This window comes from Oryza brachyantha, chromosome 3, assembly GCF_000231095.2.
Source record: "Oryza brachyantha chromosome 3, ObraRS2, whole genome shotgun sequence".
Lineage (NCBI taxonomy): Eukaryota > Viridiplantae > Streptophyta > Magnoliopsida > Poales > Poaceae > Oryza > Oryza brachyantha.
The window spans coordinates 18,367,124-18,392,074 of record NC_023165.2 but is presented as its reverse complement, the minus strand read 5'-3'; the positions used below and the strand labels follow the sequence as shown (position 1 = coordinate 18,392,074).

At 43.2% G+C, this 24,951-nt stretch overlaps 1 protein-coding gene across 1 annotated transcript; it reads left to right on the top strand.

The window, feature by feature from the left end:
• The first annotated feature begins 14,804 nt into the window (after positions 1-14,804).
• Positions 14,805-16,372, top strand: LOC102719751 (probable membrane metalloprotease ARASP2, chloroplastic). Its single transcript, XM_015834471.2, has one exon. The coding sequence runs from the start codon at positions 14,868-14,870 to the stop codon at positions 16,101-16,103; it is 1,236 nt and encodes a 411-aa protein (XP_015689957.2). The 5' UTR covers positions 14,805-14,867; the 3' UTR covers positions 16,104-16,372.
• The last annotated feature ends 8,579 nt before the right edge of the window (positions 16,373-24,951 follow it).

Below are 24,951 nucleotides of genomic sequence, written 5' to 3'. Positions count from 1 at the left end.
ATGATGAGATGATTAAGATCCAAAAACAATTAAAATCACTCCCAACCACATGATGCATTTAAGTTAAATTTAGTTCTCGGGTTTACGGGCTTGGGTATGTTACAATATTGCGCTCTCTCTCTCTCTGCTTTTTTATTCCGTTTGATATCGTTGAATTTTAGGCCTATATTTAACCATATGTCTAATTAAGAGTATTAGGGCAAGTACAACGGTAGCGCTGGAGACAACACTTTTATAAAAAAACACTCACCCTGCCCTGCAGCCAGCTATACCGTCTATTCATCAAGAGACGGCTACGGCTTGTGCTCCAAGAGAGAAGAGATATGTTCAACAATGTGTATAACTTGTAGACAATAAATTTTTAATAATTTATTTATAGTTGATCTTAACTACACAAAAACATTAAATATCTTATAGACAATAAAATAGATTTTAGGTTGTATGACCTGTCTTTTTAACTGTCTATATGATAGATTCGATGGGTTGAACATGCCCTTATATAATTATCACTAATTTTGTTATAATTTATTTTGTCATTAAAGAAACATGAAGTATGACATATTTTTGCATAGTTGAAAAATAAATAAGACCAATGGTCAAACGTCTGTCTAAAAGTTAATGCATTAAACACAAAAAACAAAGGGAGTACTATTTATGCTTTAGTACAACGCTACATCTCCAAATTAAGTAATGACCAGTTAAATACCCGTGCTTTGCTACCGATTTTATGATGTGTTAATTTTCTTATATGAAATAGTCACTTTATCAATCTATATTTAACTGGTTTTTAATATGAAGAAATTTGAGAACTAAATTATAAAACTATTGAGGGTATGTGGTGCCACCACCACTACTCCTTTTTTTATAGTTGTATAGATATAGATATATGCTTATCATTTATTGTGATAGCACGTAATAAAAAAACCATAGCAACAACTCATCATTAATTAGTAGTAATACCAATAAAACACCTTATTATGGAGTACCTCCTCCGTCACCGGGTAACAAAGATGTCTCACCGTAACATGGAGAAGGAGGCCTTGGTGGGCGGCTGTTCTCGTAGTCGTGTGTAAGCAAGAGGGTGTCAAGGGCAAATCCAATACCTAGTGACCAAGATACTGTAGTGGGCACGGTCAGTGTAGCATTGGTTGGAGCTAGGGATCAAATTAGATTGAGTTTTTTTACTTAGGATTATTAACTATATAAGGGTGTCATTGTATCTCTAATTGATCAAGCAAGGAATCAATATTAATATCTAATTTCCTTTCCTAGATGTTCCTCTCCCCACTCTAAATCACCTTGTCATTATCAACCGACTCTGCTCGGCTACCCTCTCGACGGTGGTTATCTCCATTATTTCACTATACTGTGGATTAATTCAACGTCCCACAGATTTGGTTACAACTAAGCACAGACAACTTACATTATCCCCCTTGGAACTGACACCGATACATTAGCTACAAGATGATTTCCCTCTAGAGTATTATAGTTTCACATGGATATTTACGTATCAGTTGACTCGATCAAAAATATTCTAAAGCAGCTGATGAAAACCAAATGCAAACTAATATACCAAGCAGATGCATATATATATGTTTGAGACAGTAGGTGCACCGTTGGAAGTTGGAACAACTGATGCCAGAAACATGTTTACCATGAAACTTCATACAAAATCTGATGTAAAAAAAGCAGCTACAACTTAGCGAGTACCCGTTGATGTCCAGGTGTAGTGTGGTCTGCTGAAGGTTGGATCGCTTCTTGCCAAATTTTCTGCCTCCTAATATATGTCTATATGAATTTGCTTAGTCCGCCGTTTTAGTTTGAATATTATCCTAGATGACAAAATCAATGCCTTCCAGCTGTCAGTAAGAAGATGGCAAAATTGTCTGAGCATTTCAATGGGGTTTAGTCAGTACAAACTGCATTTTTTTTGTCACTGCTATAGCATCACCAAGACCAATGATTAGAAGACCAATGATTAGAAGAAAGGTTTACTACTTTGATCTATTTGATCGAACGACTACGATTAAATTATACTACCAACAATATGTGATCTTTATTGTAAAAAGCAAAATTATAAAATATTACTAATCAAGTAATTAACAAAATATAAAAATATTTTTTTCTATTGGTAGTATAATACTACCAATAAAATACACTGGAGAGTTGCCCGGGAAGAAAACATTATTTTACTAAGCTTTGCTTCCTGGTTCTCTTTCACTAAGTCAGCAAAGGTTTACATGCCAACAAATTGAACTCTTTATTAGACTAATACTCCGTCTGGTCGTAGACACTTGACGTTTACATAAAATTTAGCTCAAGTTTTGAAAGTTTCATCATTAGTAACTTTTCATATGCATGGTATAAAATTACAAAGAAGGAATAAATAGATTTGCCTTGCAAAGGAACTATATATTATGATACCTGTCACGTCCGGAGTTTTATCCCAAGCCTAAATCGTAAAAAGAAATTCGTAAATAACAATTGGTTTAATTAACTCAGGAAAAATCCCTCTAAAAGGAATTAATTTAATTAAATCGTTGTTCCAAATCAATTAACTGGATTTAAACTCAAATTGCAGAAGTATAAAATTTGGCCAAACAAATTAATTTAAAATTCGGCAAAAGTGGGGTTTTCCTTTTTCCCTCCTTTTTCCTTTCTTTTTCCCTTCCTTCTCAAATTGGGCCGAAGTCCAATTTTACTCCCTTCCTTTTCTTTTTCCTTTTTCTTTTTCTTTTCCTTCCTTCCCGGGCCGGCCCAGCCGAGCCCGCCCATTTCCCCTCGGCCGGCCCAGCCGACCAGCCGCTCTTCCTCCGCCCGCGCGCGCCCCGCCTGGGCCGCTGCCTCGGCCCAGCTCGCTCGCTCGCTCGCGCCGCGAAGTCCGTCGCCGCTCCCTCCTCCCTCGCGCCACTGACAGGTGGGGCCCACCTATCAGCGACCGCCTCCCCGCCTCCGCGCCGAGTCCGAGTCCGCGCCGCCGCCACAACCGCCGCCGCCGCAACGGCCGCCGCCGAGACCGCATCGCGCCCGACTCGATCTCCAACCTCCGCCCCGCCCTAGCCGGCGCCGCCACCCTATAAATCCCGAGCCGCCGCGCGCCGTCGTCCACTTTCCGTCTCCGCCCGAGCCGCCGTCGCTGTTCGCCGCCGCCGTTCAATCTCGCTGCCGGACGCCTTTGCCGCTGTCTCGCCGCGTCACCGCCTCCGCGCCGCCGTCACCGACCGGTTGCCGCCCTCATCTTCGCCGGTGAACATCCCCAGCGCCGCGCATTCCTTCGTCGCCCGGTCGCCGCCGCGCCGGTCTCCTCACCGTCGCCAATCGATCTCCGTCGCCACCGCTGATCTTCCGCTCCTACCCGCGTCGCCACCTCCACCTCGATCTCGCCGACTCCCCCGCTTCGTCGCCGCCGCCGGTGAGCGTCTCCATCCTCCTCCCCTCTCTCTCCCCCTTCCCGGCCGACCGCCGCCGAGCCGCACGCCGTCGCCGGACGCGTGCGGAGCTCCTCCTCGCCGTCGCCGCTGCGGTCGTCGTCGCCCTCCCGAGGCCGTCGTCAAGCCGCCGCCGCCCGCGCCCGTCCGCACTCACGCTTGTCGCCCGGTTGTCGCCGCCGAGCTCTCCCCCGTGCCATCGTCGCCGTGCGCCGCGCTTGGTCCTGCGCCACGCGCTGCCGCTGGTCGTTGTCGTCGCCGTCGCCGTGCGCCGCCGCCGCCGCGCCGCCCGCAGCTCCCGCCGCCGGCCGCGCTCTCCCCTCCTCTCTGTTCCAGCCTCGCTGACGAGCGGGCCCCACTTGTCAGTCACACCGCACCCTCCCTTCCTCTCTCTCCTCCCCGGGCCCGCATGTCAGTCTCTCCTTCCCCCTCTCTCTCACCGACAGGTGGTCCCCACCTGTCAGCCGTCAGCCTCCTCTCTCCTCGCTGACGTCAGCAGCCCCATTAATTGCGTAATAATTGATTTAGGACTTTTCTGATTAGCTAAAAAACCCAGAAAACTTCTAAAATTCATAAGTAATTCATCTAGTCTCCGTTTAGGTCCATTCAAATTTCATTAAATCCATAAAAATGCCAAGAATCCATTAAAAATAGTTTCTTTCTCTGTTTCAGTAGTTTTATAGCCTGTTTTTCTTGTTTTGCCTTGTTTGTCGTAGGTTTTGACCCCGTCGCAGCGCCGTTCGTTCTCGAAGTCGTCGCCGAAGTTCCTCGTGGGTCTAAGCAAGGCAAGTGGCACCCTTCTTTGATCATATTGAACCTATGATTATAAAATCCCCCGCTTTTACATTCAAACATGCATTGTATTCAAATGTGTTTACTTTATTTATCTATTGGACATTTACCTTTATATCCGTTGATTCCCATTCATTATCATTGTCATCCCAGGGTTAATTTGACTAGAATTAGGGTTAGTCAATGCTTAGCCATGCTTAGTTCAACTAGCTCACCAATTCTTATTTGATTATTGGTTAAACTTTGATAGACCTTTAATGGTTGTAATCATTATTATTTTCCCGTTGTGGATTAATACAACTAAAATATCGCTTATGGTGGGCTGTGGGTGCATGGTTTTGAGAGTCGTGCCCATGGCAATTAAGGACCGGTTCTCAGGAAACCCTGAAGGTCTTACACGTACTAACCACAAGCCAGAATGGGCAACGGTGAGACTCGTAATCTAACTTGTCCCTATTCGACGTACCGAGGCAAGGGTAGGCGTGATGGAGTATGGACGGACAATCATGGTGTAACGAAAGCCTCTGCTGCTTCCGGATCTACCAAGGCACAAGAGCGGACTGCCCGACTTGGTGTAAAGGAGGGGGTGAAACCTGAAGTGTGGTGCGATTGTCTAGGGAGGGTTAGGTGAAAGGTCTTATCATGGTTTCTGTACTGAGGTATCGTGGTGATACGTTGGGGCATGGTAACATGCTTGGCAGCCATGTCTTATGGGTAAAGTTGTACACCTCTGCAGAGTAAAACTATTCGAATAGCCGTGCCCGCGGTTATTGGACGAACTGACAGACTCACTGGGATTAGTTGAACCCCTTTAATAATTTTATTAATCTTGGAATTGGTTTGACCTTGCGCAATGTGGTGTAACGTTGGCAGAGGTTTGGGTCTGTCGCAACGTGGTTTAACGTTGGGCAGAGGGTTGACCCTGTCGCTACGTGGTGTAACGTTCGACAGTGGTTTGGGCCTGTTGCAACGTGGTGTAACGTTGGACAGTGGATGATTATTTTAAATGTTACTTTACTTTTATTTCAGTTTATTTTTATCTACTGTTTTGCTAAATTACTGCAGCTTTGTGCAATTTAACCTTAGCCTATCCTTGTTACCCTATTGCATTCATTATTTTCCTCTCTTGGGTGTTACTTGTTGAGTACGGTGGTTTGTACTCAGCCTTGCTTAATTTTTCCCCCACCAGAGCAAGTGCCAGAGCCTCTGTCAGAAGAAGGTTGTTCCGAAGGTTGAAGTAAGGTTCAGTCCGCCGTCAAGAATGCCTGTGGTGTGGAGCCGTCTTCGCCAGCTGAAGCTGAAGATTAGATGGTCTAGTCTTGTTTTTCTTTTCCGCTGCATTTCGATAGATAATTGTTTTTATTTGTTTTTAAGACGTGGAACTGTGTATTAATTTGTCATAGTGTGTACTCGGGCTGATGCCTGGACCGAGATTTAATACATGCTATTGTTCAGAAATTTGGTGTAAGTCTCTGGGCGTGACAATACCACAAAATTATTCTAACATAAAATTGATGAAAACTTTGACTGAAATTTATCCTAAACATCAAATATTGATGACTGGACTTAATAGCAAGTTGGGAACTAGTATAGCAATAAATTGTTCATATTTTTCCAAAACCAAATAAAACCTAGCAAGTCAACTACGCAATCAAAAGAAAAAAAGCTTACAGAAAAACTATTTGTGTCCTAACATACCAACACAATTCCCCAAGTTATTGTTGATATACTGATTATATTGGTTGCAAACAAGCAATAGTATGATGAAGATACTTGATGTGAGGAGGGTGGTCTGATCTTTTGGTGAGTGGAAGATAACTATAATTTAGGAGAAACATTGATGACGCGGCTACAACCATATGAGACATTGTTGCATTGTCCTTTAGTGATCAACATACCTCTTCATGGGTGGTTGATCTTGCTAGAGCAAACCAACCTTATTCTTGAAGACAAATTTAAAAAAATGCCAAACAATCTGAATTGCATGTTGATAGCCTTAGATAAGGTGAGGTTCTGTAGACAAGTAACTAGGCGGTCCAGCTGACATGCACAAATATAAGGTAAAGTAGGCACAGCTAAATCTTAAACTAAAGAAAACCCAATAGACTCTAAAGGGTTGCATGAACCAAAGATTTCTTGGATCGTGCTCCACCAGGTTAGAGCGCACCTCACTTGGGCCCCTCTGAAGTTGGAGTCTCAACCAAACTCCACGCCCATAGGTCCATTATAGATGGCGCAACACGTTGTTTCTTATATTGTACTCGATTGGTATGGAATTTTGATATCACTCTACGTAACATCCCGAGCTTTTTCCTAAGCCAAGAAATCAAAATTCTAAAAGAAATTATATTATTTAGTCAAGAGTTAATTAAGTAAAAGAAATTATTCAATTAATTTGACCCAAAGGTGGTGAATGTGCTTTTTTCCTGTTCGTCATGTCAAAATCATTTAACTGGATGTATAATTGAAATCTCAGAAAAATCGACGTAAAGTTTCAACAAGTAAAAGTCATTCTAAGTTATTTTAAAGTCGGCGACCCATTTTTCCCATTTTTCTTTTTAGCCATAGTTTTTCTCTTCGTGGGATGGATGTGTTGCTTCGTGGGCCTTGAACCCAGCCCAGGTCAGCCGCATCCAGCCCCTTCCCTTGTTCGGTTGCCCCTGTGTCCTCCCTCCCCACGGACGCACTCAACCTCTCCCTCTCTCATATGATTCCCAGTCTCATACGACTCTATCTCTTTATTCTTTTGTCTTTGTCCTTTCCTTTTTATAGGGATGAGATTTCAAAAGTTGTTAGGATTATATATCCCCCCTCCTATAAATAGAGGAGTCAGCCCCCCTCCTAGCTGTGCCGCTGTTCGCTGTCGTACCCCTGCCGCCAGTTGCCTCTGCCTTGCCGCAGTTGTGCGCCTCCCTGCTACCTGCGCGACTGAGTAGTCATTTCACTAGTCCTAGTCATTTTCACACTAGTCGTTTAATGAGTTTAGTGAGTTTGCCAAGTCACCACTAGGTTCACTGCGAGTCGTTAATGGGTCGTCAATCTACAGTGCGGATACTTAATCTCGTACGCATAAGTTGGTTATTCGTTAAGCTATTTTAGTGAGTCGTTAAATTATGTTTATAGCAGGTCGTTAAATTTTCTTGAACGGGTCGCTAAATTCTATTTTTAGCGACTTGTTAATTCTGTCGCTAATCATGTTGTGTTTTTCGCCATTTGGTTCACAACTGATGTTTCAGTGTAGTTCCGTCATGCGAATCTGCAATTCGTGCATGTTCTGTCCTATCGTGCGAAGTTGGGTTTTATTCGGGTTTCTAGTCTAGCCATTAACGGGTTTGGCGAGCAAATATATGGGTTCGTATGGGAGTCATTAATGAGTCATCTATTCCGGTAAGGTTTTGTTCTGGTTGTTGTTAAAAAGTTATTAACTCATGTTTCATGTTTAGCGAAGAAACAACATAACTTCTAAAATTCAAAACTAATTTATCTAAAGTTCGTTTAAGACCATTCAAATTGTAGTTGATCAATAATTTTACCAATAATCCGATAAAATAATTTCTTTTCCTTTTTTAGTGGCCCTTTGTACTATTTTGAGTGTTTTTAATTATATGCTTTAGATTTCGGTGAAATCTAAGGTCTAGTCTACTACAAGGTGGCAACCCAAGTCGTTTCAGAGTCGCAAGGTAAGTTGCATTGTTAGCGAATCACATTGCTCACACTTGAGCATGTTGATCCTAGTTTTTAAAATTATTTTTGAATTGCTAATTTACAGACATGCATGTTTTCGCAATTATATGCTTGTGGGAATTACCTATGCTTCGCTATTAAGCTGTTATGTTGTATCTATCCTTTTTACCTTGTGACCTAGGCTTTTATCTTCTGTTTAAGCTGATGTGCTTAGCCATGTTTAGTTCTTTACCTCACTTAATTTGGGTTGGGACATTATATTCATTCTCATTAATAAGTCGGGACTTTGTCTCGCAATGAAAGTAGTTGTGTTCAAGGGATTTTCACTAAACAACTGAAACATGACTAATATTGGTTGTGAGTGTATGGAATTGATGTAAGTGTTCATGACAATTTAGGATCGGTTCCCGGGAAACACTTAGGACATTTATTCGTACTTACCGCAAGCTAGCGTTGTCAATGGTTGGGCTTGACGCATAACTTTCTCCTCTTCTAGGCACCCAGGTGAGGATAGACATGAAGGAGTTGGGTCAGTCCGAAGATCGATTGATTGGTTGCTCGATCTACCATGCCATGTAGGGGTAATCTGCCCAACCTAGGTGAGGGTGTGGGGATACAACCTTAGTGTGGTGTGAATGGTCCTATCAAAGCTTTTTTGCATGATGTTGTGGTGACATGCCAGTGTACAGATACAGGAGGTGTCTTGTGGGTAAAGTTGTACACATCTAATCAAAGTAAAATTATTTGAATAGTCGTGCCCGGAGCTTTCGGCGATCGAATGAGATTCCCCTTTATTAGTTTCACTGTTTTCAAAATTAAATGAATTTGGCAAAATTTGTTAAGATAAATTGGTTAAGCTAGGACTGTGTGGTTTAGCATGGTATAAATGGCACTAGTGTTGTGTGGAGTGTTAGTTGGGCCCAATGCGGTGTGGTTTAGCATTGATCAGTGAATGGTTTAATACTACTACTTAATGGTTCAATTGATTTTGCTCTTACTAAAGTAATTTCTTTGTAAATGTGATTGGTGGTGGAAAATTCAGAACTCTTCGTGAGCGCACCCCCTACCTGGCGCGCTAGTTGTCGAAGAGTGAATCCCCTCTAGCGGAAGCCGTGATGCCCCCCTTTTGTTGGTTCGGACGAGTGAGCGAGCGACAACGAGTATGCCACCGAGATGAGAGGGGTCAGGCCCCTCGGGACGCGTGTGAACATGACGATGTATACATGTTCGGGGCATCGAGAGGCGTAATACCTTACTCCTGTGACTGGTTGCTTGAGGTGTAAGGGATAGCACCTAGGCTGGGCTCGGTGGCTAATCGCGTTGAGTCTGTGCGTTTTTTGCTGTCTGGGGGAGTCTTATTCTTCTAAGGCAAGGGCCTGTTTTTATACGTCAAGGGGCTCTCACACACGCCTAGACTCGAGATCTCCAAGTCTAGGAAATACACATAATTCAGGGCATTTAATGCATGTCTTAATCCAATGCGGCTAGTGACAGCGCATCCCTTTTCGAGTGCGGGCCACGTCCCATCGTGACGTGGATCATGACGTGAGTGGAGTGGCCAACGTCATCCTCACATTTAATGCTAAATCGCCTAGTCCCTTCGTATCCAAGGCATGGCGAGGACAATGATGGGCAGCCTCGAGGACGATGCGCCCCTCTGTCCCATGGGGTGGGGAGCCGAAGAATCGCTTTCATTAATAGCTAATGCGATGGGGTTGACATGAGTCCTATCCCCTACTGGGGCAGGCACATGCTCTTGACATGCTATCGCTCCATCATCACATCCGTAATTCAGTGGCGACTTACTGTGCCCTCCCACATGCCTCTTTAAATGTGGCACCATGCATGCGACATGGCAAGGCGTCGGGAGAACACACTGTACTAGGTCCATCAGCTAGCACGTCTTAGGCACATGAAACAAGGGCCCGAGGGGTCAGGGAGGCTTGACCCCTTCCTTCATGGGGATGGCCGCCTCTCTGTCACGGGCCCAAGACCCCTTGGGGCAGGACAGATGGATCTAGGGCAGTCTCCTTGGTGAAGGTCGTAGGTCGGAGATAGTGCCTGCGATGACCTTGATCTTTTCATCGAAAAGACACATGGTAATGTGTTGGATGACATGGTCTCTTTGTGCAACATACCCCCGGGCCCATTTCATCGACAGAGACATTTTCAGGTAATACAATTATTCAGAGGAATAACAAATGCCCAAATTGGACATAAGGAAATAAAACTTTTTTGAAAAGATGAATGGAATGGATTAACATTGTAGGATGATTTTCTAGAATCATTCCCATTTTCCATGAGAGGATATATCTGTTAAACCATTCTTTGGCATAAAAATATAATATGAGATACTCGTACATGGGTTATCCGTAACCTGTACATATTCGTATAGAGAAGGGGTACCGTACAAGGAAGGCATCATTATCTTGTACTGGGTTGGTTAGAGTTTGGTTATATCTAAGATTATATACCGAGATTGCTGGACTCTGTCGTATCTGGGTCAGACATGTCTTGATCTTATCAGGTTAGGTCTCTATATGTAACATTGTCCCTCATTATATAGGGGGACAGGGGCTCCCCTGAGGGGAACGTCATATTCAGATCGGTTGTTTCATTGTTGATTTGATCACATTTGAATACAATCGCTAAATAGAAGTAGGGTATTAATCTCGCATATCAAGAGCCTGAACCTGGGTAACCTCTTGTCTACCTCTTACCATCGATCTTTGTGTCTCGTTAGCCACCCTATAGTAATACTACCAATCCAGATCGGCAACATATATAATAATATTTTTTTTTGCCAAAAATCAATTGAAGTCGCACAACAGTGAAAGACCCACAGCAATTTATAGGATAATACAGAGGATCAATTAGCATGATGCATGGAGCTTCCATGGAGCACAGATGTGTGTGTCAATCCGAAAAAGTTTACTCCATGTTCTTCTCTTACTTCAACCCATACCTACTGCTTGAGTTGATTTGGAATAGTACGTGTACAATGAAATTAGAAGATTTTGTTTGGTTACTTTGGATGGATCATTGAAATCAGACCTATCACTTACAACAAAAAATGATGAATATACAAGATGGACCAAATTATGTTGTGTGTCCTAATGCAATATTGATTTTTGGCAATATACGAGACTATTGTTGATGCATGGATATACAAGACTATTGTTGATGCATGATTGGCTACCTACATGGATATGATTGGATGACTGAACATTACGATTTGACGAGCTTAGTTTTACTTGCTTACTATTATACATTTCTCATTTTCTTGTTGCTATATTAATCAATCGATTATATTTATTTGCTTATTACCTTTAATTAAATGTTGGAAATCCTCAATATGCTCGTGGAGATGTATCAATTAAGATGTTTTTTGATTGATATGGTTATATCGGGTATGTGTATGAGTTTAGTTTTACATCTAAAAAAATTTACGGAGATAGATCTAGCTTACACCCACGGGTTTTATGACGGTGGATTCTTACCAAAACCGGTCCCACTGGCGTCGCTAGCTGTCACGCCCAGAAATTTACACCAAATTTCTGAACAATAGCATGTATTAAATCTCGGTCCAGGCATCAGCCCGAGTACACACTATGACAAATCAATACACAGTTCCGCGACTTAAAAACAAATAAAAACAATTATCTATCGAAATGCAGCGGAAAAGGAAAACAAACTAAACCATCTAATCTTCAGCTTTAGCTGGCGATGACGGCTCCACACCACAGGCACTCTTGATGGCGGACTGAACCTTACTTCAACCTTCGGAACAACCTTCTTCTGACACAGGCTCTGGCACTTGCTCTGGTGGGGGAAAAAATTAAGCAAGGCTGAGTACAAACCACCGTACTCAACAAGTAACACCCAAGAGGGGGAGAATAATGAATGCAACAGGGTAACAAGGATAGGCTAAGGTTAAATTGCACAAAGCTACAGTAATTTAGCAAAACAGTAGATAGAATAGACTGAAATAAAAGTAAAGTAAACAATTAAAATAATCATCCACTGTCCAACGTTACACCACATTGCAACAGGCCCAAACCACTGTCGAACGTTACACCACGTAGCGACAGGGTCAACCCTCTGCCCAACGTTAAACCACGTTGCGACAGACCCAAACCACTGCCAACGTTACACCACGTTGCGCAGGGTCAAACCAGTTCCAAGATTAATCAGGTTATTAATGGTTCAACTAATCCCAGTGAGTCTGTCAGTTCGCCCAATAACCGCGGGCACGGCTATTCGAATAGTTTTACTCTGCAGAGGTGTACAACTTTACCCACAAGACATGGCTGCCAAGCATGTTACCATGCCCCAACGTATCACCACGATACCTCAGTATGGAAACCATGATAAGACCTTTCACCCAACCCTCCCTAGATAATCGCACCACACTTCAGGTTTCACCCCCTCCTTTACACCAAGTCGGGCAGTCCCCTCTTGTGCCTTGGTAGATCCGGAAGCAGGAGAAGCTTTCGTTACACCACGATTGCCCGTCCATACTCCATCACGCCTACCCTTGCCTGGGTACGTCGAATAGGGACAAGCTAGATTACGATTCTCACCGTTGCCCATTCTGGCTTGTGGTTAGTACGTGTAAGACCTTCAGGGTTTCCTGAGAACCGGTCCTTAATTGCCATGGGCACGACTCTCAAAACCATGCACCCACAGCCCACCATAAGCAATATTTTAGTTGTATTAATCCACCTCGGGAAATGAATAATGGTAGCAACCATTAAAGGTCTATCAAAGTGTAACAGTAATTAAGTAATAATTGGTGAGCTAGTTGAACTAAGCATGGCTAAGCATTGACTAACCCTAATTCTAGTCAAATTAACCCTGGGATGACAATAATAAATGGGAATCAATGGATATATAGGTAAATGCCCAATAGATAAATAAAGTAAATACATTTGAATACAATGCATATTTGAATGTAAAAGCGGGGGATTTTATAGGTTCAATATGATCAAAGGAGGGTGCCACTTGCCTTGCTTAGACCCACGAGGAACTTCGGCGACGACTTCGAGAACGAACGGCGCTTCGACGGGGTCAAAACCTACGACAAACAAGGCAAAACAAGAAAAACAGGCTATAAAACTACTGAAACAGAGAAAGAAACTATTTTTAATGGATTCTTGGTATTTTTCTGGATTTAATGAAACTTGACTAGACCTAAACGGAGACTAGATGAATTACTTATGAATTTTAGAAGTTTTCTGGGTTTTTTAGCTAAACAGAAAAGTCCTAAATCAATTATTGCGCAATTAATGGGGCTGCTGACGTCAGCGAGGAGAGAGGAAGGGAGAGCTGACATCTGGGTCCCACTGGACAGTGAGACCAAAGGAGGAGAGGGGCTGACAAGGGGGCCCAGGGGGAGAGAGAAAGGGAGAGATGGAGGGAGCTGGTGGAGCGGGCCCCACCTGGCGGAGAGAGGTGGTGGCTGGTTAGTGGGCCCTGCCAGCCAGAGGGGAGGCAGAGCAGAGGAGAGGGGTGGAGAGCTCGGCCGACGGTGCGGGGAGTGGGCGGCGGTGGGCGGCAGCCGGCGGAGGACGGCGTCCGGCGACGAGCGGCGCGAACCGGCGGGCGGCGGCGAATGGCGACGGCAGCAGGGAAGCGAGAACGTCGGCGGCGCGAGCAGCGGCGGAGGGCGGCGTCTGGGGACGACGCGGAGAGCGGCGACCGGCGGGTGACGCGGACCGGCGAGGGGCGGCACGGAGAGCGGCGGCGCCGAAGGGAGAACAACAGTGGCTCGGGGAGGACGACGACGACGGCGTGACGGGAGGGTGACGGCGGAGAAGGCGGCCGCACCAAGAGGAGGGCAACGGAGGACGGCGCCGGCACGGGGAAGAGGCGGCGACAACGCGCCAGGCTCGGTGGCGCTCCAGCGGCGGCGGAGCCACCACGGCGACGACAAGGCGACGAAGACGGCAGGTGGAGGAGCGACGAGCCATGCAAGGCGACGGGCGGCATCGCACGGTCCGGGGCGATGGCGATGGCGCCGGGAGGTGGAGGCGGCAGCGGGCGCCGGCAGCGATGGATTGGCGACCGCGGGGTGACGGCGTCGCCGGGCGGAGATGCGGCAGCGACGCGGCGGTAGCGCATGGCGCCTGGCAACGGCGCGGTGGCGAGGGGACCCAGCGATGGTGGAAGAAAGAGAGGGAGGGGGAGGGCTCACCGATGGCGACGAAGGACGGCAGCAAGTCGGCGAGGATGAGGCGGAAGTGGAGACGCGGACGAGCGACGGCTTGCGACGTTCGGTGGCGAGGCCGGCCAACGGCGTCGAGACGACGGGGCACGGCGGCGGGAGGGCGAAAGGGTGGCGACGAAGCTCGGCGACCACCGGTGGCGACGAAGGCCGGAGCGGAAGGCCGGCTCGGCTGGGCCGGCCGGGCGGGGAAGGTGGGCCGGCTCGGCTGGGCCGGGCCGGGAAGGAGGAGAGGAAAAAGAAAAAGGAAAAAGAAAAGGAAGGGAGGAAAATTGGACTTCGGCCCAATTTGGGAAGGAAGGGAAAAAGAAAGGAAAAAGGAGGGAAAAAGGAAAACCCCACTTTTGCCGAATTTTAAATTAATTTGTTTGATCAAATTTTATTGTTCTGCAATTTGAATTTAAATCTAGTTAATCGATTTGCGAGCCTCGATTTAATTGAATTAATTCCTTTTAGAGGGATTTTTCTTGAGTTAATTAAGCCAATTGTTGTTTACGAATTTCTTTTTACGATTTTAGGCTTGGGATAAAACTCCGAGCGTGATACTAGCTGAGGAGAAAGTCTTTGAGCCGTTCTCCACTTCTCTTTAATGCCTAGAAAAGGAAGGAGAAAGCGAAGGCGGTCAGCAGCCGTGCAGCGTCACCCGCTTATCATCCACACAAACACACCCTCACCGGCAGCACAAACTCCCCAAACCCCGAGAGAAGAATGCCAGATTATCCACACCTCCTCCCACCATGCTCACCACCCACCTCTCCCCCACCCTCAAGCCGCCTCCACCCCTCCTCCACCCCCACCCCCACCTCCCCCTCCTCCGCCGCCACCGCGGGCCCGTCTCCGCCGCCGCCGTAGCCCCGTCGGACCTCCTGGCCAGCGTCGAGTCGGTCGCCTCCGCGGCCTCCGTCCTCGCCGCCATCGTGCTCGTCCACGAGTCGGGCCACTTCCTCGCGGCCACCTCCCGCGGCATCCACGTCTCCCAGTTCTCCGTCGGCTTCGGCCCGGCCCTCGCGCGCTTCCGCCTCGGCCCCGTCGAGTACGCGCTCCGCGCCATCCCGCTCGGCGGCTACGTCGGGTTCCCCGACGACGACCCGGAGTCCGGCTTCGCGCCCGACGACCCCGACCTCCTGCGCAACCGCCCCGCCCCCGACCGCCTCCTCGTCGTCTCCGCGGGCGTCGCCGCCAACCTCGTCTTCGCCTTCCTCATCGTCTACGCCCAGGCGCTCACCGTCGGGGTCCCCGTCCAGGCGCAGCTCCCGGGCGTCCTCGTCCCCGAGGTCCTCCCCGGCTCCGCCGCCGCGCGCGCCGGCCTCCTCCCGGGCGATGTCATCCTCTCCGTCCCCAGCCTCGCGCCGGACCCCTCCGTTCCTGTACTCGTCGACCTCATCAAGGCCAGCCCCAACAAGAATGTCTCCGTCACGGTCTCAAGAACCGGCCCAGGAGCCGGCGACAGGCGGTCCATTGACCTCACCGTCGTGCCGGACACCAGCGTCGATGGGACCGGTCGCATTGGTGTGCAGCTCTCGCCCAATTTCCGTGTGACTCGCGTCCACCCGAATAACCTGGCCGAGGCGACCGTCCTCGCCTTGCGTGAGTTCACTGCACTGAGCGGTACGGTGCTCGATGGGCTCAGGCAGACGTTTCTCAACTTCTCGCAGACAGCGGAGAAGGTGTCTGGTCCGGTTGCAATCATAGCCGTGGGTGCAGAGGTGGCCAGGTCAAGCGCCGAGGGCTTGTTTCAGTTTGCAGCAGTGATCAACCTCAATCTTGCCGCGATAAACTTGTTGCCGTTGCCAGCATTAGACGGTGGGACGTTGGCGTTGATCCTTCTTGAGGCGGCCCGTGGTGGGCGGAAGATACCCCGTGAAATTGAACAAAGGATCATGTCGTCCGGTATATTGGTGGTACTTATGGTTGGCATGTTTCTGATTGTCCGTGACACGCTCAATCTCGACTTCATCAAGGACATTTTGTGATACTTGGGGTAAAAACTGGATCGCAGTTAGTGAAGTCAGAAGTTTCGGATATTGGTTGCCTCGGAAAAGGTTAGTAGTTGTGCAATTGGGATCCATTTTACACTTTGTTGTGATTGCTCTAGCATTCTAGCTTCTTATACTGCTCATAGGCCCTTGTATTGTTATCTGAATGAAGCTCCGAAATTGCACTTAGTAGCATTTCTAGAGAAACGAGAATGCTGAATTGTTGATATGTAAATTACTCTTTCTGTGAAGCAAAAATAGTTGCTCTGTACTCAGGTTTATTGGATTGTCATTCATAAATCTATTTAATCAAATCAGAATAAACTAATTATTTGAGTAATGTAAATGTTAGTCATGGTCTCCTATCTTGCATGATTTTACGAACAATAAGTTTGTAAACTTGGTCACGCGGCTATTAAATGTTCAATTTTGTTTTACTCCCCATATAGGTGCAAGATAGCATAGTGGCACTCTGGCAATGAACATTTATACTTTTAATTAGCAATGCATACAGAATATTACAATAAGAAAGAATGTGGAATAACGTTTATAAGCAGGAGCTCAGAAACCAGATTCCGTCCAATGTTTCTTGTCTGACGTGTGATTGAGCCATATCATTTCCAGACATAAACTGTCAATAAGAAACTTCATGTTTAGATATCATCCTTAATCATGATTTTGTAACTTTTGGTACTTCAAATATTCAGGAAAAATCCGTGTTGAGTACAAGGCCAATTGGATAGTTTTCCTCTGATGAAAATATTTGCAGTTTTCAATTGTTTCTGTATCAGCTTCTACCATCCCATTTCTATGTATGATTCCAGCACACATTTAAATATAGATAGCTGAAGCAACAAACTCTAAACATAATCTTGCATCTCTATATCCGAATTGAATAGGCTGTTCGTGTCAATGGCTTTTATTTAATGTACTTCAAATGCAATGATTTCTCTTTTTAAGTCTTATCACTGTTATGAATTATGAAACAGATCTCCTATGATAAATGTTTACTACTTTGCTGCCATAATATACATTAATAATGTTGCCGCGCAATTAATCAAGTTGTGTTGTTTAAAGGAAAGGTCATGTCTTGGTATTGCTATTTGTTTATACATGATTAAGATGTTAATGGCCTGGTTATCATGATGGAGCCTAAAAGGGCCTGGTTATCATGATTGGCCAACAAAAAGGAATGAGAGGAGAGTTAATCAAGCATTTCATATCGAATAGACATAACATTGTGATTTCTATTGTTTGTCACTTCGTTTCAGATCATTTGTATTCTAGCAAATTTCATTCCAAAATAAGTCATTCCAAAATAAGCAGGTGTCAATGCATTCTCAACCCAATGACTAGGATGATGTCCATAGCATTAAATAAGTTGTTACATAGGATAAAAAATGATGTGACAAGTGAATAAATGAGGAAGAGAATGAAACCATGTCTTGTATGAGACATGGTTTCTACACAACATCCAAGATATCATGTGAGATAGGTAGCATTAAATTTAAGTGTGGAATAGTGGTGTTTGTATTGGAAGAGTAGTAGTGTCTAGTACTAGTTTCTTGATGATGAGAAGTTTATAGAAACCATATCTAGTGTTATGGGTTGGGATTACCCTTTTTAAGTACGACCCAATTGTTTTCCCAAAGCAATTGTTAACTCTGATTAGTAGCTATGGCTGCATCAATTGATGAAGGGTGGGGAGGAAAGGTCACCTCCAAAAATGTTAAGGAATGTGAGAATGACAAGTATTTTGATGAAAAATAGAATGCTAGAATGACAGATAATTTGAAATTGAGGGAGTCTTATGGTACTGGGCAGTGAAAGTATGACAATGTTTCGTTGTTTAGATCTAGCAAATTCAATTTTTGCTGGCCTCCAATTCTCTACTTATTTAGGATTAATTTTCTGCTCACTACATCTGGACACAACAATTGACCACACATACTTCGTCGTCACAATTAATATGAAGGAAAATATCCAGTTTATGACCCCCCCCCCCCCCCCCACACACACCACACACACGCTTTTGCAGAACAGAATCAACCTTAAACTTTAAAATCGAACACACTCTAAACAACCGTCATTTTTCAACCTTGCGTCGAACTTAACGTGTCCCTAGCGATATGTCTTTTGTTGCATAAGGGAAAATGCTTTTGAACTTTAAAAGTTAGTAAACGAATTTAAAATTTTCTTCAGCAATTATCATTTCATCCATGGTGTAAACAAAATTTTCAACTTCGCAATTCGTATACACGCTTTTGTAACATGAATTTCATATACAACAGTACATTACTGCCGAGTCCAGCCTTTTCCACAACCATTGAAATTGCAATAGACACCGTTTTCCAAGGGCCATTTCGTGGCCCATCCTCTGGGAGGGGCCATGTTAGTACTGAACTCTCCATTTAAATTTATTTCATATTGAGAGAATTGATGCTAAATACTGCTACATCTGTATTTTAATATATGATGCTGTTAAATTTTTTTTTGCATATTTTGGCTACTTGTCTTATTCATAAAATTTATACAAATACGTGAAAACGTAAGTTGTAAAATATATAAGTAATAAATCAAATTATAACAAGATATGATAATTATATAAACTTTTAATAAAACCACGGTCAAAAAGTTTGACGGTCATCTTTTGGCTTTCTAAAAATAAAAGCTAAACAATATATTTGTAAATAAAAAATAATTTATGAATAAATATTTTTTATACGTGTTCATAGCGATCTAAAAGTCTAGACTAGAAAATAAACTGTAATAAAAAATCTTAAAATCAACTCCAAATTTAAGATTAAAAATTTAAATTTTGACTTATAAGCATAAGCAAAAGCCAAAAAATGATAACCTTGTTTTTGCTCATCTCACATATACTGATAAAGTCAAAAAAAACTAAGGGTTGTTGCCCTGACCTGGAGCCCATCACTCATGTCGGTCGATCCAGGCGCAAGTGACTGAAATCGAACGCTTAAGAACGACGCCTGAGCCAGACGCGGTTTTGAGGACAGCAAGCAAACACACCCTAAAATGTCATCCACTTTAACAAACTCATAAGCATTTGTCACATACTTTTAACAAACCCCAATGTATATAGAACTTTTAAAAACTTCAATGCATTTGATTGTCTTCAAGATGATGTCTTTATGGGATAATGAATTGGGTAAAAGATATTTCATCCGTTTCAGGTTATAAGACTTTCTATCTTTACTTAGATTCATCTATATCCCAATATATAGGTTTTGTATATATGTCTAAGTTTATTAGCATATATATAAATCTAAGCAATGACAAACGGTCTTATGACCTGAAACGGATAGAATATTATTTTAGAACGTGGGAGTATTGACTAGCGGGAGTATATATTTTTCCGGTATGTCCCTGGAGATGACTAGAATTTGATCTTGGCAAACAAAAGCATTAGTAACATGCTAGTGACCAGATTTCCCTTGATAGTGGTTACCATAGTGACCAGGCTTACTATTGCGGTGTGGTAACATTATCTACTCGGTATATCAACTAAGTTAAAATAACTACTTCATCATTTTATATAAGGGATTCTATATTGTTATGTAGAAATTAAGGATAGAGAAGCAAAAACCATGACATTCCCCATTAATATAAGGGGTGAAGAGTGGTAAGAGGTAAAACCGAGAAAATTTGAATGAGATGTGATGATAGGATAACTTGCATAATCTCTTCTTTCCTCTGTTCCAGGATATAAGATTTTCTGACTTTACCAAGATCCATCCGTGTCTTAATGTATATGTGTTTTGTATATGTATCTATATTTATTAGCATACATATGAATCTAGACAAGACCAGAAAGTCTTATAACCTGAAACGGAGGGAATATATTGTTAGAGAACTTGTCAACCCTAAATCTCTTGGGATAGTCTTAATAGTGTATTAATTATGGTTTCTATCCTCATTAAATAGCTTGCCGTATAAGCAAAATGATAACATGACAACGTAATTAATGAAGAAAGAGAGTAAAAACTTAGAAATGGTTTCCGCATGAGAGCAAGTATAATAGCAGGCTATAAGTTGGTTATATGCTTACGTGGAGGAGAGAAGGGATGAGAGAGGGTAAGCAGGCGGTTAGCTTGTAGCCAGCTTGGCACAGGAACCAAGAAACTCTATGAGAGTGACACGTGGGTCCTGCATTAATGATAAAGAGCTAACTAGTATATCGGTAGGCTAAGAGAAGGCTATAAGAAATCTTATAGTCAGCTTATTGGCTATATTATTAGCCTTGCTCTGAAGAAATCAAGTCTTCTCTTCACCCAATGCATTGAGAAACTATGACTTCATTATTGGGAGAAACATCTGGTTTCTAGTCGGCATGTGCCACCGTTGGTGGAAGAATATCGAGTTAAGAGAGAAAGAGGAAACAATTATTACTTGAAGACACTTTCATTATAAAAAAATGGTTTCTATAGATGATTTCTTATAGTCTATCGTATTGAGACTGTCTTATGTCGCTAAATTTGTTCGGTATCATACGGTTACAGCTACTACCTCCCGGGGCCACGGTAATTTCCCAACCCATAACATTAGATATAGTTTCCATAAACTCTCTATCATCAAGAAACTAGTACTAGACACTACTCTTTCAATGCAAACATCACTATTCCATACTTCAATTTAATACTACTTATCTCACATGATATCTTGAATGTTGTATAGAAACCATGTCTCATGCAAGATATGGTTTCATTCTCTTTCTTCATTTACTCACTTGCCACGTTATTTTTTATCTTAAATGGTAATTTATTTAATGCTATAGATATCATCATAGTCATTGGGTTAGGAATGGTCTCGGCTACTCTATCTGAGCTGTCGCTGCCGCTGCCGCTATTGGCCATTTAACATGCGTGCCTCGATCGCCACAAAGAAGCTTCAGGAAATTCGCCGCCGCATCGCAATGGAATTTGGCTTCCTCTCCTCCTGTCAGACAAGCCATTTAAAGAGGATCGAGCAGCGGCAGCACCACCAGCAGCCGCCAGCGGCGCTGTCTATGGCATCCATGGCGCGCGGAGGCAGTGGAACGCGCGTGTTGCAGTTATTACTATTGCCCGCGGGCCGCGGCCGATGTCACCGTTGCCAGCGGCGCTGCGGCGGCTGGTGGACCGACGCGTACGTGCTGCACTGCTGCACCGTGTGTGCGCTTGCTGCTATCACGTACGTACGCCGGCGTTTAGGAGATCACATAGCTTGTCCGTCTCTTTTCGCTTTCGCTTTAATTTGTTTATAAGCTAAAATTTAAATTTTTAACATTAAATTTAGAGTTAATTAGATTTATTTTTTTTATCGTAGGTTACTTTTTACCTTTGGATTTTTAGATTGCTAAGAGCACATGCATGAAAGTTTTTTTAAAAATTATTTTTCATTTATAAATATATCGTTAGACTGTTCCCTCGTCAAGCTAAACAATCGCCCCAGATCTCTGGATGGTTGGGATTTTCGTAAGCAATGGCCCTTTTCGTTGAGGCTTGCATGATGCATGAATACCCCATCGTAACTGATCAAACGGGAGCAGTTGCATCATCATCCACCCTTGTCGCGGTGGTGTAACCCGTCTAAAAGCTGTGTCAGTGCTAACCATTTGGCACATAGGCTGTGAGGCAAGTTGAGACAGGCTACCGTTTGTCCATCTCTACCAATTCTGTTTTTTTTTTAAAAAAAATAGCTGAACGTTTTTCTTCGAGGTTCAAAAAAAGAAATCAGAATATTGTTGCTAGGGGTGAAAATGAGCCGAGCCGAGCTTCGCAAGCTCGAGCCATGCCCGAGCTTTTTGTCCACCCCCAATTGTTGCTCGATATTTGGTGATGTGTTATACATGGCAATATGTTAGTCACATGATCTATTTTACATTGGGATGGAATGGCTACTGTTCTATCCTCTTCATTTATACATATGGGGTCACTGTTTGACTTTTCCACTGTAATATATTTGTAAATAAAAAATAATTTATGAATAAAACTTATATATATATACATATATATATATATATTGATTTAGAAGAAAATGCTGAAAAATAAAATAAGATAAAAAATCTCCATATTTAAAATTAAAAATTTAAATTTTAACTTATAAATGTAAGTAAAAGAAATAAATAGAGACTACGGCCAGAGAGGGAGAAGTGTCTCCCTAATGTGATCGAACAGAGCGGCCTGACATCTCCCCTATACTCGATTGTCAAAAGGGTAGGCAGGGAAGAGGGTGGAGCTTACCCGTATATTTTTCCTTTTTGAAAATAGCTTACCCATGTTGGATAGATGCGATTATCAATTTTTGCTTTTGATATGGGAGGGTAACATTCATTTTGTTCGCATTATCCCGTACTCATTACTAATGGATCAGGACTCGTTGGTCATTCATAACTTTACTTAGCTCTTATATACTCTTAGCTCAAAAATTCATAAAATTTTAGCACACCATTTTTAACCAACCGTTAAATATTGTAGGCTAAAAACATGTGCCATTATCACCCCTACCACACCAGTATGTGTAAATTAAGCGCTGGACCAAAATTTTAAAACAACGATTACATTATAAAATTATGTCATATTTGGTTAAATTTGTAAGGATGTTTTATTTGAATACTTGTTTATTCAATTCATTAGCAAAGATTTAGAACAAGATACATGGATATTAACCATAAGTAAAGCATATCTCACTGGGATGCATCCAGTTTTGCAAATGAGTCCTTTTGTAATAAAAGAATTGCACCTTTGAACAAAATTTTTTATAGAAAAGAACTTAAAAAGACTATTGAAGAATGATCGAGTTCTTTTCCCGTAGTGGACGGCAAAGTCGCGGAGCTCAGCTCCAACAGGCAACAGAGCCTGAATCAAGTCGAGCTGCAAAGAAAAGCCTTCGCACAAACCCAAAAGAGACCTCTTATATGTGGAGGCTTGTGGGTTGGCTCACGATGCAAAATTCCAGCCACACCATAAAGGATTTCTGTCCGAGTTCTTACGCATATTCGGCGCAGCCGCAGCAAATCCTCATGAATCAGCCAGATTTATCCCCGTTTCACCGACGAAGAAAACATGTAAAATAGGGTGGACTACAAAGGAAATATATAGGGATGGAAAATGGGATGGAAATTACCCATCGTACTGCCCAAAGCTATTAGTTTCTACCAATTGTTTATAACGGTATTGGAAACAGAAACGGTAATGTGCATCTTAAACAAGAGAGTTTTTCCTGATCGTTTTGTCGGTATCTGTTTTGGTATGGTAATTTACTAGAAATTTCCAAACCCTTTCAGCTCAATCATCCCATCAAGCACCAACCATTAGGTATCTAGTATGATATATAGTGAATTAACAATGTGTTGGCACCAAAAGGCTGATGACGTGTTACACACGTAGGCTTGAGAGTCTTCTAGATTGCTCCAGTGCAGGACCTAAATTCTTAGAAAGTACGGGCGTGCCAGTCAGTTTGATCTTTCAACTGACAAGATAAATAATAAAACAAGTCAATCAGCTATCGAGCCCATAGTTACTAAGAACTCAGCCGATCGGATGCTGATATAGCAGCGTGCGTTTAGCCGATAGGCTGAACAATCGGCTATTGAAAGTTTGGATCGGCTGTGATTCCGATACGGGTATACTCGAATAATAACTAAATAAACAATGAACCATGTGTTATGATTGGCTAAAACCAATTAGTATATAATACTCATAAGCCAATGTAACCTAAATAACTACTGATATAAATAAAGAAAACCGATTGGTGTAAAAGTAATGCATTAAGGCAATCAGCTACTCTATTGCTATAAACACAATGAATATGCAGACCATCAAGGAATCATCGGCTATAACCAACTGATAACCGACTAAAATTTATAAAATAATCTAGCCTAAATTACTAGGAATAATCATAGAAAATTAGACCAAATCTAATAGATCGGACTAAACCGAGACAATATTAAACTGAATATGTCAAATAGCTAGCAAATATCAAATTAACGTAAATCACCCAAAGTTGTCGACCAGATCAACCCAAGATACAGGAGTAACCTAAGTTGAAACTGATACGGTAACTAACAATCGTATAACCAAATCAAAAGATCGAACCAAACCGAGACAGTTCTAATCCAGTCGGTATGACTATCGGGGCTGGCAGAACATATTACTTACCCCTCTGCCGGAGATTGAAGCGATGTAGCCTCGTGTCAGGTGCCAAGTTTCGCCGGTGATGAAACCTCGGTGAGAAGGGTGACGATGTGCCGAGAATAATTTTATTGATCTATGTCAATGTTTACAATGACCCTTGGTGCTCCATTTTCCCAATGAGGACGAACCTCAACCTGTGCTCGAAAGATAGCTCTCCATACACTGATAAGGGATGTATGGATTCTCGAGAAGAGAGAAGTCGTGGTGCATATTGTTGAATAGAGCACCTACCCTGCATAGATTAAGCATACAGGCTTTCCAACCCACTTTAGTAGAGAAGCATACACCTATGGGTGGATAGTTCATATGGGACACGCCACACGTTTCCTAATAGATAAAAAGAAATAACGAGTCTTATTTGGACTCTATATTTAATCCTAAAATCAAAAGGAAACAATGTCCTAATCCGACACGAGATTTTCCTAGAGATAAAACAAAATTCCTAAACTAAATCTAATTAATAGATAAAATTAAACCGTCATGTCTTGGTCTCCATGATTCTTTCTTGAACTTGGACTCTTCTGGATAAGATTTTCCATCGATTGATTGTGTCTTTATTTAACTGAATCCACTAAGGAATGGTTTTAGGACATGTATCATAGCAACCTGAAACTATATCCAAGAAGAATAATTTGCATAATGTTAGGCTT

Excerpts from the sequence above, each read along its gene's own strand:
- LOC102719751 (XM_015834471.2), top strand. The coding sequence starts at position 14,868 with ATGCTCACCACCCACCTCTCCCCCACCCTCAAGCCGCCTCCACCCCTC.